This window comes from Arachis hypogaea, chromosome 6, assembly GCF_003086295.3.
Source record: "Arachis hypogaea cultivar Tifrunner chromosome 6, arahy.Tifrunner.gnm2.J5K5, whole genome shotgun sequence".
NCBI classification, from domain to species: Eukaryota; Viridiplantae; Streptophyta; class Magnoliopsida; order Fabales; family Fabaceae; genus Arachis; species Arachis hypogaea.
This window is the reverse complement of record NC_092041.1, coordinates 94,801,501-94,821,036: the sequence shown is the minus strand read 5'-3', so window position 1 is coordinate 94,821,036 and position 19,536 is coordinate 94,801,501. Positions and strand designations below refer to the sequence as shown.

Sequence of the window (19,536 nt, the reverse complement as noted above, 5' to 3'; positions counted from 1 at the left end):
AGGATTCCTCTTTCTTTTCTTATTTTCTTCTCTTTCATATGAGCAGGAACAAGGATAAAGGCACTCTTGTTGAAATTGATCCAGAACCTGAAAGGACTCTGAAGAGAAAATTAAGAGAAGCTAAATTACAACAATCCAGAAGTAACCTTTCAGAAAATTTCGAACAAGAGAAGGAGATGGCAGCCGAAAATAATAATAATGCAAGGAGAATGCTTGGTGACTTCACAAAGCCAACATCCAAGTTTGATGGGAGAAGCATCTCCATTCCTGCCATTGGAGCCAATAATTTTGAGCTGAAACCTTAGCTAGTTGCCTTAATGCAACAAAACTGCAAGTTTTATGGACTTCCATCTGAAGATCCTTATCAGTTTTTAACTGAGTTCTTGCAGATCTGTGAGACTGTAAAGACGAATGGAGTTGATCCTGAAGTCTACAGACTCATGCTTTTCCCTTTTGCTGTAAGAGACAGAGCTAGAATATGGTTGGATTCACAACCCAAAGATAGCCTGGACTCCTGGGATAAGCTAGTCACTGCCTTCTTGGATAAATTCTTTCCTCCTCAAAAGCTGAGCAAGCTGAGAGTGGATGTTCAAACCTTCAAACAAAAAGATGGTGAATCCCTCTATGAAGCTTGGGAAAGATACAAGCAGCTGACCAAAAGATGTCCATCTGACATGTTTTCAGAATGGACCATATTAGATATATTCTATTATGGTCTATTTGAATTCTCGAAAATGTCATTGGACCATTCTGCAGGTGGATCTATTCACCTAAGGAAAACGCCTGAAGAGGCTCAAGAACTCATTGACATGGTTGCAAACAACCAATTCATGTACACTTCTGAGAGGAATTCTGTGAATAATGGGATACCTCAGAAGAACGGAGTTCTTGAAATTGATGCTCTGAATGCCATATTGGCTCAGAACAAAGTGTTGACTCAACAGGTCAACATGATCTCTCAAAGTCTGAATGGATGGCAAAATGCATCCAAAAGTACTAAAGAGGCAGCTTCTGAAGAAGCTTATGATCCTGAGAACCCTGCCATGGCAGAGGTTAATTACATGGGTGAACCTTATGGAAACACCTATAACTCATCATGGAGAAATCATCCAAATTTCTCATGGAAGGATCAACAAAAGCCTCAACAAGGCTTTAACAATGGTGGACGCAATAGGCTGAGCAGTAGCAAGCCATATCCATCATCTTCTCAGCAACAGACAGAGAATTCTGAACAAAACACTTCTAATTTAGCCAATATAGTCTCTGATCTGTCAAAGGCCACTTTCAGTTTCATGAATGAAACAAGATCCTCCATCAGAAATCTGGAGGCACAAGTGGGCCAGCTGAGTAAGAAAGTCATTGAAACTCCTCCCAGTATTCTCCCAAGCAACACAGAAGAGAATCCAAAAGGAGAGTGCAAGGCCATTGATGTGATCAATGTGGCCGAATGCACAAGGGAGGAGGAGGACGAAAATCCCAGTGAGGAAGACCTCTTGGGACGTCCTTCAAGCAAAAAGGAGTTTCCTATTAAGGACCCACAGGAATCTGAGGCTCATACAGAGACCATAGAGATTCCATTAAATCTCCTTCTGTCATTCATGAGCTCTGAAGACTATTCTTCCTCTGAAGAGGATGAAGATGTGACTGGAGAGCAAGTTGCTCAATACTTAGGAGCTATCATGAAGCTGAATGCCAAGTTGTTTGGTAATGAGACTTGGGAGAGTGAACCTCCCTTGCTCATTAGTGAACTAGATTCTTGGATTCAGAAAACTCTACCTCAAAAGAAACAAGATCCTGGCAAGTTCTTAATACCTTGTACCATAGGCACCATGACCTTTGAAAAGGCTCTATGTGATCTGGGGTCAGAGATAAATCTTATGCCACTCTCTGTAATGGAGAAGCTGGGGATCATTGAGGTACAACCTGCCTTGTTCTCATTACAATTAGCAGACAAGTCATTGAGACAAGCTTATGGAATAGTAGAGGACATGTTAGTAAAGGTTGAAGGCCTTTACATCCCTGCTGATTTCATAATCTTAGACACTAGGAAGGAAGGTGATGAATGCATCATCCTTGGAAGACCTTTCCTAGCCACAGCAGAAGTTGTGATAGATGTCAATAGAGGTGAATTAGTCCTTCAATTGAATGGGGACTACCTTGTGTTTAAGGCACATGGCCATCCCTTTGTGACAAAAGAGAGTAAGCATGAAGAGCTTCTCTCAGTTCAGAGTCAAGAAAAGCCCCCACAGTCAAACTCTAAGTTTGGTGTTGTGAGGCCACAACCAAACACTAAGTTTGATGTTAAAACCCCATATCCAAACTCTAAGTTTGGTGTTGGGACTATACAACATTGACCTGATCACCTTGTGGCTCCATGAGAGCCACTGCCAAGCTATTGACACTAAAGAAGCGCTTGTTGGGAGGCAACCCAATTTTATCTAATTTTTATTTTATATTGTTTTATTGTTATTTTGTGTTTTCTTAGGTACATGATCATGAGGAGTCACGAAAAAATCATAAAAATTAAAAACAGAATCAAAAACAGCAGAAGAAAAAAATCACACCCTGGAGGACGCACAGGCTGGCGTTCAACGCCCGTAAGATGCATCTGGCCGGCGTTCAACGCCAGAACAGAGCATCATTCTGGCGTTGAACGCCAGAAACAAGCAACATTCTGGCGCTGAACACCAGGAATGTGCCTAGAGAAGAAAAGCTGGCGCTGAACGCCAGTAACAAGCATGAAACTGGCGTTCAACGCCAGAAACATGCTTTATCTGGGCGTTGAACGCCCAGAATGTGCACCACACGGCGTTTTAATGCTAGAATGGTGTGCAAAGGCATTTTACATGCCTATTTGGTGCAATGATGGAATTCCTTGACACCTCAGGATTTGTGGACCCCACAGGATCACCTCAGGATCTGTGGACCCCACAGGATCCCCACCTACTATATTCCCACCTTACCTCCTAATCCTATTTTTGTGATTTGTATTCCCCATGTCACACTTCCCAACACTCTTCACCAATCACCTCAATTCCTCTTCCCAATCACCCCCTTCACCACTCAAATCCATCCACTCTTCCCCATAAACCCCACCTACCTACCAAAAATTCAAAACCATTTTCCCACCCATTCCCACCCTAAATGGCCGAACATACACTTCCCCCTCTCCCTATATATACCCTTCCATTCTACTTTATTTTCACACAACACAACCCCCTCTTCTTTACCTTGGCCGAACCCACATCTCTCCCTCTCTACCATATTCTCTTCTTCTTCTTCTTCTCTTCTTTCTTCTATTGCTCGAGGACGAGCAATATTTTAAGTTTGGTGTGGTCAAAGCACAATTTTTTTTGTTTTCCACTACCATCAATGGCACCTAAGGCCGGAAAAGGAAAAGGGAAGACAAAAGCTTCCACCTCCGAGTCATGGGAGACGGAAAGATTCATCTCCAAAAGCCATCAAGACCACTTCTATGATGTTGTGGCAAAGAAGAAGGTGATCACTGAGGTCCCTTTCAAGCTCAAGAAGAATGAGTATCCGGAGATCCGACATGAGATCCGAAGAAGAGGTTGGGAAGTCTTAACCAACCCCATGCAACAAGTCGGAATCTTAATGGTTCAAGAGTTCTATGCCAATGCATGGATCACTAGGAACCATGATCAAAGTATGAACCCGAATCCAAAGAATTATCTCACAATGGTTCGGGGGAAATACTTAGATTTTAGTCCGGAAAATGTGAGGTTGGCTTTTCACTTGCCCATGATGCAAGAAGATGAACGCCCCTACACTAGAAGGGTCAACTTTAATCAAAGGTTGGACCAAGTCCTAATGGACATATGTTTGGAAGGAGCTCAATGGAGAATAGACTCCAAAGGCAAGCCAGTTCAACTAAGAAGACTGGACCTCAAGCCTGTGGCTAGAGGATGGTTGGAGTTCATTCAACGCTCCATCATTTCCACTAGCAACCGATCTGAAGTTACTGTGGATCGGGCAATCATGATTCATAGCATCATGATTGGAGAGGAAGTAGAAGTTCATGAGGTCATCTCCAATGAACTCTACAAAATAGCCGACAAGTCCTCCACCACGGCAAGGCTAGCTTTTTCTCACCTTATTTGCCATGTGTGTTACTCAGCTGGAGTTATCATAGAAGGAGACATCTCCATTGAAGAGGATAAGCCCATCACCAAGAAGAGGATAGAGCAAGCAAGAGAGATCCTTCACGGTTCTCAAGAGATGCATGAGGAAGCTCATCATCAACAAATCCCTGAGATGCCTCAAGGGATGCACTTTCCTCCTAACAACTATTGGGAGCAACTCAACACTTCCTTAGAAGATTTGAGCCACAATGTGGAACAATTAAGGGTGGAAACATCATGAGCACTCCATCATTCTCCATGAAATAAGAGAAGATCAAAAGAGCAATGAGGGAGGAGCAACAAAGGCAAGGAAGGGACATAGAAGAGCTTAAAGACATTATTGGACCTTCAAGAAGAAGACGCCACTAAAGGTGGATTCATTCCTTGTTCTTATTTCTTTCTGTTTTTTGGTTTTTAATGTTGTGTTTATCTATGTTTTGTGTCTCTACTTCATGATCATTAGTATGTAATAACTATGCCTTAAAGCTATGAATAAATTCCATTAATCCTTCACCTCTCTTAAATGAAAAATGTTTTAATTCAAAAGAACAAGAAGTACATGAATTTCGAATTTATCCTTAAATTTAATTTAATTATATTGATGTGGTGACAATACTTTTTGTTTTCTGAATGAATGCTTGAACAGTGCATATTTTTGATCTTGTTGTTTATGAATGTTAAAATTGTTGGCTCTTGAAAGAATGATGAACAAAGAGAAATGCTATTGATGATCTGAAAAATCATGAAATTGATTCTTGAAGCAAGAAAAAGCAGTGAAAATTAAAAAGCTTGCGAAAAAAAATAGAAAGAAAAAGAAAAAGCAAGCAGAAAAAGCCAATAGCCCTTAAAACCAAAAGGCAAGGGTAAAAAGGATCCAAGGCTTTGAGCATCAATGGATAGGAGGGCCCAAGGAAATAAAATCCAGGCCTAAGCGGCTACATCAAGCTGTCCCTAACCATGTGCTTGTGTCATGAAGGTCCAAGTGAAAAGCTTGAGACTGAGTGGTTAAAGTCGTGATCCAAAGCAAAAAGAGTGTGCTTAAGAGCTCTGGACACCTCTAACTGGGGACTCTAGCAAAGCTGAGTCACAATCTGAAAAGGTTCACCTAGTCATGTGTCTGTGGCATTTATGTATCCGGTGGTAATACTGGAAAACAAAATGCTTAGGGCCACGGCCAAGACTCATAAAAGTAGCTGTGTTCAAGAATCAACATACTTAACTAGGAGAATCAATAACACTATCCGAAATTCTAAGTTCCTAGAGAAGCCAATCATTCTAAACTTCAAAGGAAAGAGTGAGATGCCAAAACTGTTCAGAAGCAAAAAGCTACAAGTCCCGCTCATCTAATTAGAATTAATATTCATTGATATTTTGGAATTTATAGTATATTCTCTTCTTTTATCCTAATTGATTTTCAGTTGCTTGGGGACAAGCAACAATTTAAGTTTGGTGTTGTGATGAGCGGATAATTTATACGTTTTTTGGCATTGTTTTTAGGTAGTTTTTAGTAAGTTTAAGCTACTTTCAGGGATGTTTTCATTAGTTTTTATGTTAAATTCACATTTCTGGACTTTACTATGAGTTTGTGTGTTTTTCTGTGATTTCAGGTAATTTCTGACTGAAATTGAGGGATTTGAGCAAAACTCTGAAAAAGGCTGACAAAAGGACTGCTGATGCTGTTGGAATCTAACCTCCCTGCACTCGAAATGGATTTTCTGGAGCTACAGAACTTCAATTGGCGCGCTCTCAACGGCGTTGGAAAGTAGACATTCAGAGCTTTCCAGCAATATATAATAGTCCATACTTTATTCGGGAATTGACGACGTAACTTGGCGTTGAACGCCAAGTACATGCTGCTGTCTGGAGTTAAACGCCAGAAAAACGTCATGATCCGGAGTTGAACGCCCAAAACACATTATAACTTGGAGTTCAACTCCAAGAAAAGCCTCAGCTCGTGGATAGATCAAGCTCAGCCCAAACATACACCAAGTGGGCCCCGGAAGTGAATTTATGCATCAATTACTTACTCATGTAAACCCTAGTAGCTAGTTTAGTATAAATAGGATAAGTTACTATTGTATTAGACATCTTTTGACAGTTTAATCTTTGGATTTTGTAGTCTTTGATCATTCGGACTATTGATCACGTTTTGGGGGCTGGCCATTCGGCCATGCCTGAACCTTTCACTTATGTATTTTCAACAGTGGAGTTTCTACACACCATAGATTAAGGGTGTGGAGCTCTGCTGTACCTCAAGTTTCAATACAATTATTATTATGTTCTATTCAACTCTCTTCTATTCTTATTCCAAGATATACGTTGCACAACACTTTGATGAATGTGATGATCCGTGACACTCATCATCATTCTCATCTATGAACGCGCGTGACTGACAACCACTTCCGTTCTACTTTAGACCGGGCGCATATCTCTTAGATTCCCCAACAGAATCTTCGTGGTATAAGCTAGATAGATGGCGGCATTCATGAGGATCCGGAAAGTCTAAACCTTGTCTATGGTATTCCGAGTAGGATTCTGGGATTGAATGACTGTGACGAGCTTCAAACTCCTGAAGGCTGGGCGTGATGACAAGCGCAAAAGAATCAAGGGATTCTATTCCAACCTGATTGAGAACCGACAGATGATTAGCCGTGCTGTGACAGAGCATAGGAACGTTTTCACTGAGAGGATGGGATGTAGCCATTGACAACAGTGATGCCCTACATACAGCTTGCCATGGAAAGGAGTAAGAAGAATTGGATGAATGTAATAAAAAAGTAGAGATACAAGAGGAGCACAGCATCTCCATACGCCTATCTGAAATTCCCACTATTGATTTACATAAGTATTTTTATCCCTTTTTATTTTATATTTATTATTAATTTTCGAACTCATCATAAACCAATTTAATCTGCCTAACTGAGATTTACAAGGTGACCATAGCTTGCTTCATACCAACAATCTCTGTGGGATCGACCCTTACTCACGTAAGGTATTACTTGGATGACCCAGTACACTTGCTGGTAAAGTTGAACGGAGTTGTGTAAAGAAAAAGCTTCTCTAACAGTGCCTGGAATTATTGTTGATCACAATTTCGTCCACCAATGTCCACCACTTTTGAAGTGCTAACCTCTAGGCTGAAAATAATTTCTACGACCTCGGTTGTTGTTGCCTTCATAGGTATCCCTTGCCAATGCCACCTTCTTAGCACAATCCTCAACAACCCTTGCCTTGTTTACTAACTTAGAAAATCTTCAAATTTTCAACAGAGCCACGGCAGTCATAATGTTCTTCCTAAGACCTCCTTGGTACTTAATGCACTTCCAGCCCTCATAAGACTCAGGGGCTCCCTAACATACCCTTGAGAACCTACAGAATTTCTCAAACTTACTAGTATACTCGACTATAGACATCGAACCTTGCTTCAGCTACATGAGTTCTAACGCTCTAGCCTCCCTCACTAATTTTGGGAAATACATCCTATTGAAAGCAGTCTGAAATAACTCCCAAGAAATATCTGCATTCTGAAGTTGCAGCAGTTGGCACTCTCCCTGTCACTAGTGTTGAGCCTCTTCCATCAACTGATAAGTTGCAAACTCTACAAATTGATTATCAGGGACATGCTGAGTCTGCAAGGCATGTTCCATGGCTTGGAGTACTTCCTAAGTTGTTTCTGGTCCCTTCTCCATTTCTATTTCCCTTTGGCTACCCCAACCTTTCCATAGCTTGCGTAGTCGTAGCAGCACTCGCTTGCATCGTGTTTGCTAAGTTAGTCATTACTGCCATGAACTCGGCATGGTTATCGGCCGGTTAGTCATCCTCATTATCTCTCCGTGTACATGACCGACCTCGTCTATGAGTTGCCATTCAGGGTACTATCTATAATAAACAATCGATATCAAGGTGATCAGTCTCAATATTTCAAGCCTAGTGCTTCAATTATCCCAAAAAGGCACTCATAAACAAGCATGCTATGCATATCAAACAGATATCCTAAATAGCACAAAATAAAAATAACTCAGAGTATGCAATGAAGCACAATCGGTCCATTCCTCAGGCTTACAAGGACTAACCTCTCTGATACCACTAACTGTAATGCCCTATCACCTTAAGCCTTACCTCTAGCCATAAAGCCAAGGGTGACAATGCACCACAATAGTTCTAAAGCTCATACAATATTATATACGGAAGGAAGTAATGATACTAGAAGCTCGATGAAGAAATAAAGCTTAAAGACTCAAAAAACAGAGATACAAAAGCTCGAAGCATTACACAAGATAAACAAACGCATCAAGGTAAGAAAAGGATCATAGATATAATATAATCAAGGTATATATATATATATATATATAACGTATACAAAAGAGAACTAGTGATAGTCTGTGGAGTTTAGGCTAGCTAGCTCAAATAGAATACAATAGAGTTTTTGAAGTTAAACAGCAACATCCTGTCTCTCAAAGTAAGCCTCTAAGGAAACAAGTATAATATACAAAAGTGAGAGAGATACTACCAAGGTTGCGAGAACCGGACCGGCCATCGAACCGGTCAAGTGACTAGTTTAATGGTTCAACCAGAGTTGAACCGTGATTGAACCGGTTTAATTAAATATAGAGTAAAATTATAAAAAATTCAAAACATAATTTTAAAAAGTTAAATTCAATAATTTTTAAACTAATAAGATTCAAAATTTAACAATTTCACAAAATGAACAAAACATAATTTATCATTAAAAGGTCATAAACAACTTCAAATATCAAAGTTTATAACTAAAGAAATAAAAAAAACACACATAAATGACAAACATAATGTTTTGCAACCAAAAGAAATAATATTCAACAAACAATACTTCAACTAAACAAAGATACTACTCATCAGAAGTCATAATCATCATTAAGTGTTTCGATGTCTCCATCATAAATAGGTAATCCAAAGCCAACATCTTTAGAAATACCACCAAAAGAAGTATTTGAGGATTCAATTATAACATCAGGCATATCCACTTCAACTTCCATGTCTCCTCCATCGAATAAAATAGAAAGAAAACTCAATAAGAAATCAATATTAATAACATGTATCTTTATAGAAGGAAACAAAGTTTGCTATGTCACTCACCATTAGGATACAAAGGCATAGCATTATCAGTGTATATTAAACTTTCAATGCCTTCAACATCTCCATTAGTAAATTCAGGATCATCCTTGTCTGCTATTACCCAAAAATCTATCGTGTCAATGCTTTGAATGTCAATTGGATCATAATTCTTCTTCTTTCGATGCAACTTAGATTGAAGGCATAGGTTATAGGTAACATAAACAATGTCACTTAGCCTTTGATGCTCTAACCGGTTCCTTTTCTTTGAATGGATTTGTTCAAAAATGCTCCAGTTCCTCTCACATCCAAATGAAGAAAAGGTTTGATGAAGAAGACAGACTGCCATTTTTTTCAAATTAGGAGCACTCCCACCATGTAGCCTTCACCATTCACCTACGTAGATATAAAAATCAAATACTTTTTAATGTTTATCACCCAACATATTAAACTTTCAAACTAAACTGAACTTGGATATGAAATAACTTACCAAGTTCGAGTCTTGATGCCGCTCTCTTAGCATTTTCCCTCCCAAAACTTTCTTTACAATCTTGATACAACTGTATCTCTTGCATTGTGGCAACTGAGTCATCATAAAGTGTTTCAACATCAAGAAAATCAAGTAAAAATCTCAAAACATTTGCCTTCTCAACAAAACCCTTACTATAGAAAATGCCTGGATTTAAAAAGAATGCTGCTGCATGGAGATCCCGCTTCAAATGCTTATCCCATCTCATTTTCAAGATACTCGTGTATGGCGTATAAGTAGCTTTTCAATTTCTAAACATTGTCTTGATAGCATTTTTGCCTCTTTGCATGCCTTCATACATGATTCCTAAAGAGGATTTTTTATCAACATCAACAAGATTCAACAACTTAATAAGAGGACCAACAATTTTTACTGTGGTAACTGGTGCATGGATTTACAACCACAGACTAACTGGCAAGTGCACCAGGTCGTACCAAGTAATACCTCAGGTGAGTGAGGGTCGATCCCACGAGAATTGATGGACTAAGCAACAATGATTAAATTATTTACTTAGTTAGGCAAGCAGAAAATAGTTTTGAGATGTTCAAAACGTTTAAAAAGTGACTTTAAAATATCAGAAGGCAGGCACACAAGTAATTAAGTTGAAAATAAAATATGGGAGAAAACAGTTAAGACTTCAAAGTTATCTATTTTTCTGATTGACTTTTCTTATCAACTATTTTAATCATGCAAGATTTAATTTATGGCAAACTATTTGTGACTAGACCCTAATTCCTTAGACCTTCCTAGTCTCCTCTAAAATTCATCAACTGCCAATTCCTTGGTCAATTAATTCCAATTAGAGAGTGATGATAAAATTCCAGTTTATATGCCACAAAAATCCTAATTATCCAAAAATAAGGGGATTATATGTCACGTATCCCGTTAAATACAAACAATTAGAAATTTAGGATAATATATTTTCAAGCTGTTGTTCAAGTAAAGAGCTTTTCCAAGTTATACAAGAACTCAATTAGAACATGGGTCATACTTCCGTTCCACCCAGATTCATAAAATAAAGAACGAAAACAATTATTGAAATATAAATCAAAAAATGAATTAAAATAGAAAAATAATAGTATCAATCTATATAATAGACAGAGCTCCTAACCTTAACAGTGGATGTTTAGTTGCTCATGAAAAAGAGTGAAAACTAGGATTCTGGTAAACTATAAATTGGACTAAGGTGGAATGTTAATTGGTATAGAATCCTAATATCTTTTATATCTAATCCTAATTTTCAAAACTAAATAATATCTTTTCCTATTTAAAAATACATATTAAATTTAAATCATAATTAATTATGGCAATCAGCAAGTCTTCAATTGATGGATGGGGACCACTTGATTCCTTTACTCTGCAGCTTCTAATATGTGCTTTCTGAGCTGAAAAATGGGTCAAAAATAGCACAGAAATTGCTGGGGGCGAATTATGAGTTTGCAGTACGTCGCGCATGTCGCGCGTGCGCGCTGATGGACTTTTCCCCAATGTGCACGTGCGCGTGATGTGCGCGTGCGTGCCCTTTAACGTCAGATCAACTATGGCAAATTGTATATCGTTGCGAAGCTCCAGATGTTAGCTTTCCAATGCAACTAAAACCGCCTCATTTGGATCTCTGTAGTTCAAGTTATGATCGACTGAATGCAAAGAGGTCAGGCTGGATAGCTTTGCGATTCCTTCCATTTTTGCATGCTTCCTTTCCATCAAATCCAACCAAATGCTACCTAAAATAAACAGAATTGCACAAGACTCAAAGTAGCATCCATAGTGGCTAAAAGATAATTAATTCTTGCTTAAACTCAACAATTTAAGTACAAATTCACTAGGAAAAGATAGAAAAGATGCTCACGCATCAGTAACACAATCTTGCCAAAACTTACTATCCAAGACAATTGAACTAACAATCTTTCCATTAGCACTTTTGGCTAACTTATGAGAAGTGAAATATTTGTCCACCGTCAATGCCTGTAAATCTTCCTTGTGATCATATATACTTTTCAAAGTAATGAAAACAGTGGCAAAACGTGTGACTCCTGGTCGAACAATTTCTGTCCATCTTTTTCTTTTTCTAAGCCAAGACAATAAGATCATATTATTGTAAACAAACACATTCACTTTTGATACACGGGAAGCAAGGTCAGCTATGTGAGGAATACTTGCAATATCTTTCAAAATAAGATTGATACAATGGGCAGCACAAGGAGACCAAAATATATTTGGGTATTTTTCATGAATAAGTTTTCCAGCAGATACATAATTAGCAACATTATCAGTGACCACATGCACAATGTTACTAAGCCCAACCCACTCAATAACATCACCAAACAAATTAAACAATGTATCGGCAGTTTTTATCACATTAGAAGCATCAACAGTCTTAACAAATGACAAACCAGCATGACAATAAACTAGAAAGTTAATTAAAGTTCGTTGCCTTTTATCAGTCCACCCATCTGCCATTAGTGTACAACCGGTGCTTTTCCATGAGCCCATATACTTTTCAACAAGCAACTGACACTCACTCTTAAGATCGGCCAGCAAATGAACTCTCATTTCATCATATGACGATCCTTTGAAACCAAGTCCAATTGCAGCAATACCATCCAATGCAGGTTGAAAGTAAGGTGATTGAATTGCATTGAAAGGAATACGTACATCAACGATCCATTTGACAAGTTCCAACTTAGCCTTGTGTACAATTTCTTTACTAGCCAAAACACTTTTCAAATTCGGTTGAGATCCTGGAGCAGTCCTTTCTTTAAAGTAACTTCCAATTTTGGTAGCTACTATAGCTATTCTCTTTCCTTTGTCTCCCGTTGTTGTAAGAACAGCAGCTTGTATAGGGTTAGGCGATTCAGCCGCTTGTGCATGTGTTTCCCCACCATAAGATTCCTCCTCAAATTTTATTTTTTTCATCTTATTTTTTTTTGTTTTCCATAAGAATTCTTTTGAATTGAAGTTCAACTTCTTCAGTGACTATGTTACTGGTGCACAAAATTGTGATATCTAACAATGGCATTCAACTTGGTATGCGCGTTTATAACTCAGCACTTTCTTCACGTACAACCTCGCACAACTAACCAGCAAGTGCACTGGGTCATCCAAGTAATAAACCTTACATGAGTAAGGGTCGATCCCACGAGATTGTTGGTATGAAGCAAGCTGTGGTCATCTTGAAATTCTCAGTTAAGCAGATAATATATGGTTATCGAGCTTTCGAATAATAATAATAAATAAACAGAAAATAAAGATAGAAATACTTATGTAAATTATTGGTGGGAATTTCAGATAGGCGTATGAAGATGCTGTGCTCCTTTTGAATCTCTGCTTTCCTACTACCTTCATCCAATCCTTCTTACTCCTTTCCATGGAAAAGTTGTATGTAGGGCATCACTGTTGTTAATGGCTACATCTCATCCTCTCAGTGAAAAAGGTCCAAATGCTCTGTCACAGCACGGCTAATCATCTGTCGGTTCTCGATCATGCCGGAATAGAATCCATTGATTCTTTTGCGTTTGTCATCATGCCCAACAATCGCGAGTTTGAAGCTCGTCACAGTCATTCAATTCCTGAATCCTACTCGGAATACCACAGATAAGGTTTAGACTTTTCGGACTCTCATGAATGCTGCCATCAATTCTAGCTTATACCACGAAGATTCTGATTAAGGAATTTAAGAGATATGCGTTCGGTCTAAGGTAGAACAGAAGTGGTTGTCAGTCACGCGTTCATAGGTGAGAATGATGATGAGTGTAACGGATCATCACATTCGTCATGGTGAAGTGCAACGAATATCTTAGAACAAGAATAAACTGAATTGAATAGAAAATAGTAGTAATTGCATTAAAACTCGAGGTACAGCAGAGCTCCACACCCTTAATCTATGGTGTGTAGAAACTCCACCGTTAAAAATACATAAGTGATGGTGGTCCAGGCATGGCTGAATGGCCAACTCCCAAAACGTGATCACAGGATCAAAAATACAATCCAGGATGTCTAATAAAATAATAAAATATCCTATTTATATTAGACTAGCTACTAGGTTTACAGAAGTAAGTAATTGATGCAGAAATCCACTTTCGGGGCCCACTTGGTGTGTGCTTAGGCTGAGCTTGAGCTTTACACGTGCAGAGGCTTCTTTTGGAGTTGAACGCCAAGTTGTAACGTGTTTTTTGGTGTTCAACTCTGGTTCGTGACGTGTTTCTGGCGTTTGACTCCAGAATGCAGCATGGAACTGGCGTTGAGCGCCAGTTTGCATCATCTAATCTCGAATAAAGTATGGACTATTAAATATTGCTGGAAAGCTCTGGATGTCTAATTTCCAACGCCGTTGAGAGCGCGCCATTTGGAGTTTTGTAGCTCCAGAAAATCCATTTCGAATGCAGGGAGGTTAGAATCCAACAGCATCAATAGTCCTTTGTCAGCCTTCTTATCAGAGTTTTGCTCAGGTCCCTCAATTTCAGCCAGAAAATACCTGAAATCATAGAAAAACACAAAAACTCATAGTAAAGTCCAGAAATGTAAATTTAGCATAAAAACTAATGAAAACATCCCTAAAAGTAGCTAGATCCTACAAAAAACTACCTAAAAATAATGCCAAAAAGCGTATAAATTATCCGCTCATCAGTTACATACTTTAATTTGTCCAAGAATTTTCACAAGATGATATTTCATCCAATATACCCCCCCATTATAAGTATTCAAACAAAAGATACATGTATATTGTGCCTTATGATTTTTATCATACTTCACAGTGAAATATTCCCAAGCCAGGTCAGATTTTCTTGTACAACATTATGTTGTTGCTGATCATTTTGTGACTGTTCCATCTAAATTCAGAATGCCAGCAATCTAGAATCTAGACCAATATATCAATTCATATTTCATACAATTCATATGGCATTCAACATAATTAAATCCAGCAATTCATCGAGTTAATTCAACAGAGCAGAATTGAAAAGATCAAAATATTGAACCTATATCAACAGAGCAAAATTCTAAAATTGAACATACATCAAATTTATTCAACATTACAGAATGATTAATCATATAATAAACAAAATAAAAAAATAAAAAAACAGAACAAGAGAACAGAAGAACTCTGCATCTGAAGAACATGAATCTAATGTAAATCTGCCCTAAATTCTTCATTGAATAAAAATTTAATTGAAAAAAGTCAAAAATCACAGTACTCAAAACAAAAACTCAAAAAGATTGAAAAAATGAAAAACAAAAGAATAGAAGAAGAGCCAGAACTAACCACAGAAGAGCACAAAAGGCCAGAGCCAGACGACGACACTTTGATGATGGTGACGACAACAAGCCGACGACCCGCAACGGTGAGGCTTCGACCCGTGACGGTGAGGCGACGACCCGCAACGGTGAGGCTTCGACCCGCGATAGTGGCGCTTGGTTCCGACGTCTATTTCGTTTGACGGTGGTGGTTTTCCTTCGTAGGCAGAAGCTCGAAGAGACTAGGGTTGGGAGTGGGAGGTACCCAAGTCCAGGAGACTTTTTCGAAGAGATTAGGGTTGGAAAGTGGCTGCAATGCATTCACACTTCACTTCACTTCAGCCTTCTTTTTTTTCAGCACCAAACGACGTTGTCTCGTTACCTGGGGGGAGAACCGGTGCCTGCTGAAACCCAGCCGGTTTTCCCAGTTCGTCGGTTAACCACCGGTTCGGTCAGTTTTTTCACTGGTTTTTTGTAGTGCGATTTTACAGGTGGACTGAAATGGCTAGGTGACCGATTTTTGGTTAACCCAGTTGAACCAGCCAGTCCAGTCCAATTTTCAGAACATTAGATACTACATCAAAATAACCAAAATATACAAAAGATAAAAGTGATCCTCCGCTCTGTCACCATCCCGCAAACTCACCGAGGTGGGTTGCGACCTGCATCTGAAAAATAACAACATATGGTATGAGAACTGGAGGTTCTTAGTATGGTAACTGATGCGTGAGCATCTTATACCCATTTTTGGCTTATTTTCTAGTTAGAATTCAGTGAGTTCAATTATATTTTGGTGTGAAAATCATCTTTGGATGCTACTTTGAGTTTTTCTGGTGTTTTTATGATTTCAGGTAAAATTTGGATCAATTTGGCAAAGTTTTGAGCAATAAAAAGAAGTTTCTAAGCTATCCCCTTCGGTGCTAAATGCCCAACTGGCGTTTAGTGCCAGCAGCCAGCGAGCAAGAGGGAGATTCTGCCCATTCTGGGCACTAAACGTCCAGCTGGCGTTTAGCGTCAGGCAATCTGAACCGAATCCCAACTCAATAAGCATCTCTAGCAGATTTAGCTCTTAGTTATTATGTTATCTTTTATTTTTGTGATTTTTATTTACAAATAAAATCTTTTAGGTTTAGGATTTTTTATTTTATTTTAATTTCAAATCAAATTAGGTTAGATATAAAAGGGAAAAGATTCCCCCTTTGGGGGGATCTTTTCACTTTCGCACATTTCACTTTTCTGAACCCCAGTTTTCTCTGTAAGTCATAAGCCACTAAATATCTTCGGTTAAGGTTAGGAGCTCTGTTTATTTCTAAGAATTAAGACTATTGCTTTTTTATTTTAATTAATACATTGATTTAGTTGCTTTTGTTCTTCGTCTTATGAATTTGCACAGAACAACAGTATAACCCTTATTCTACATGTGTTCTTGTGATTCTTGACAGAGCTATCTCACTTGAACAACAGCTTGAAAGCAAATTCCTCCTAAATTGCTAATTACTTGAGCTAATCTGGATACGTGACATATAATCCATTTAGCTTTGGGTAATTAGGGTTTCTGTGGCCATAAACTAGATTTGAACTTAACCCTCTAATCTACAATTAAGTGACCAAGACATTGACGATTAATTTGGGTTAGAGGAGACTAAATCACTAAAACATTAGGGTTTAGTCAATTACAGTTTTTGTTGTAAGACGAATCTTGCATGATTAAAATAGTTGGTAAGAAAACTTAATCCGGAAAAGTAAACATCTTCGATACCTTAACTATTTTCTCATATACTTCACACTATTCTCATTACTTGCGTTTTCTACTCTCTAATTTACTATTTAATGCTTTTGAACCCCAAAACACAACCTTTTGCTTGCCTGACTAAGTGAATCATTTGACCATTGTTGCTCAATCCATCAATCCTCGTGGGATCGATCCTCACTCACCTAAGGTATTATTTGATACGACCCGGTGCACTTGCCGGTTAGTTTGTGGGTATTAAAAAATCAGCATCAGTAAAAGTGCCTAATAGATAAGATATAATTAAGGTTCTGGAAACGCCAAAAGCAATCCTAGAACTTCACACCGATATAAAGATATTCAAACTTAATGAAATATATAACTTAAACCAATAACAGGGTAATCTAACTTAAGGAAATTCTAAACTAATAGAAACATCGTTGTCCCATAGCCTTCGCCATCCTATCCTCCATCCGATCCCATCGCAACCACCTACTGAACCTCCTCAATCCCAGCAGAAAACACAATTAATTGCAAGCAAGTAAAACATAGGTAATATAAATTTACAACAAGTAATTCAGGAAGCAAGTAAGCATGTTATACATTTAGACAAAAGATGCAAATAAGCAAAGCAAACAAACACATAGAAGATGCACATGATGAATGCATGTCCTATTAGTTATGATATTACTTGTCAGTTCAACTGCAAACCCAACACATCCCCTCGGGATGTCACCTTTCGGTCACGAATAATTGGTACCCCAGGGATATAGTATTTGGCCTACTATCCAAAATATAGTGCCCGATCCACTCTTGCGACTCGAAAGGATGCAAGGGGATACTCACCCTCAGACCTCACATTTCAATGTAAGTGGGATTAACCACCGTCCTTACACCGATGTTGCAACCTCGACAAGCGGGATTAACCACCTTCCTTGCCAGGCGCATAGCTACTCATTGATATCAGTATATAATAGATCTCAGTAATCGCTGCTCATATAGCACAAGTCCATTAATACTTATCTCATCAACTACAATCATTCATTTTCAAGTTCCAAATTCATCAAAACCAGCATCCGTTCTCAATATATTATCATCTCAACACTCTGCCAATCCACTCAAGTCATTCCATCCATAGAACATCCCAAGCCTAAGTCACCGTCTTTAATTTCATACAGGAATCTCGCGTATGCATGCCTCTTCTCGCGTACGCGAATGTTCAAAACAGGAAAAGGTTTCTGTGTACACATGCCAATAGCCACGTACGCAGGAGTGTAAAAATGGCAAACTTGTGTACGCATGCCAGGGTCACGTACTGATGTACGCATGATACCGAATTTTCACAAAATGATGTTTTGCTGCAAAATTCAATTTTTGACACCAAACTTCAAATGTGCATAACTTTCTCATTTTAAAATATTTTTCATCCATTCTTCGAATGACTTAAACCTCTTAGATTCAATTTAAATCAAGTTTCATCAAACCTGGGGATCCAAAGGCCAAGTTATGGCTCATCAAGTTCATCAAAAACAAAGTTTTACCAAAAGTTGTAAAACCTCTAGTTTTCAAAACACTCAATTCACAGACAAATTAACCATACCCAAGACAACACATAAGTAATCCTCAATCATTTTTCAAGCATTCCAAATCCTAGATCATACACGTCTCACTATATCAATTTATTCATAAACTCCACATTCAACCTAAATCACACCAAAACTCATAGATTTCCATCTCAATCATTATTTGCAAATTTTCTCATCATCAATACTCATCAACAACAATAATCATCACAAACCCTTTTCAACATTAAAAATAATCAATATTCACAATTAATATCACAACATCAATATTCATCATCAATCATCAACAACATCAATTCAATCCTATCCTAAGGTCCACTAGCCTGAGCTTCACAAAACATTACATATTAACTAAAGGAAACCAAAACCATACCTTAATCGATATTCAACATGCACAAAACACCAAAATTTACTTCCAAACAAGATTCCACAAAGCTTCGGCCACTAAATTTCAAATCCAAATGCTCTAAATCCACCAAGTCAACTCCAAATCAATATGTAATTACTCTAATATCATACAATGCACCAAATTAACACTAGAGCTTACCAAAACATCAAACTACAAGAATTTTTGAAGTGACTTACCTCACCCACTGTGGATTGGGACAAAAATCCAATAATTTTCCACTATTAGATGGCACCTAAACAACCAAAATCATACAATCTATTCAATAATTATACCCAATTTTTCAAAACTGTTAGGGCAGAGGAAAGGAGTATGAAATTCGAGTTTTTACCAACTTTGTTTTGTTAGAAATGACGGGCTCGATGAGAGCTACCCGTAACTGCAAACGGCACATAAATCGAAACATCGTAGCTCAAGTTATGAGCTTGAGAAAATGAAATTGAATAGTAACCTTCTTCTCTTCTCTTTGATTTTCAGTGGCTATGTTGTTTGTGTTTATGGACTAAATCCTCAAAGTGGTCCCTGAGATTGACGCTATGCGCCAAAATAGTCCCGAGATTTCAATTGCACCAATTACGTCCCTAAGATTGAAACAATTGCACCATATTAGTCCCTGACCCATTTTTCGTTAACGACGCGCTGACGTGGCTTGATGACATGGACCTTTGGTGACACGTGTTACCTAATGATTTGGCCACGTGTAACAGCATGATTATGTGTCGGTCAATGACACGTGGCATGCTAACGTGGATGGTTATGCCACGTGTCATAATGTTATTTTGTCACATGTCGAATTATGCTATGTGTCACAATGTTATTTTTCTACA

The 19,536-nt window shown here is 38.3% G+C and overlaps 1 protein-coding gene across 1 annotated transcript; it reads right to left on the bottom strand.

Annotated features, from left to right (window-relative positions):
- Positions 1-11,604: 11,604 nt before the first annotated feature.
- LOC112805760 (uncharacterized) lies at positions 11,605-12,675 on the bottom strand. Its single transcript, XM_025848095.1, has one exon. It carries the CDS (start codon positions 12,673-12,675, stop codon positions 11,605-11,607), a length of 1,071 nt encoding a protein of 356 aa, XP_025703880.1.
- Positions 12,676-19,536: the final 6,861 nt, after the last annotated feature.

Excerpts from the sequence above, each read along its gene's own strand:
- LOC112805760 (XM_025848095.1), bottom strand. The coding sequence starts at position 12,675 with ATGAAAAAAATAAAATTTGAGGAGGAATCTTATGGTGGGGAAACACAT.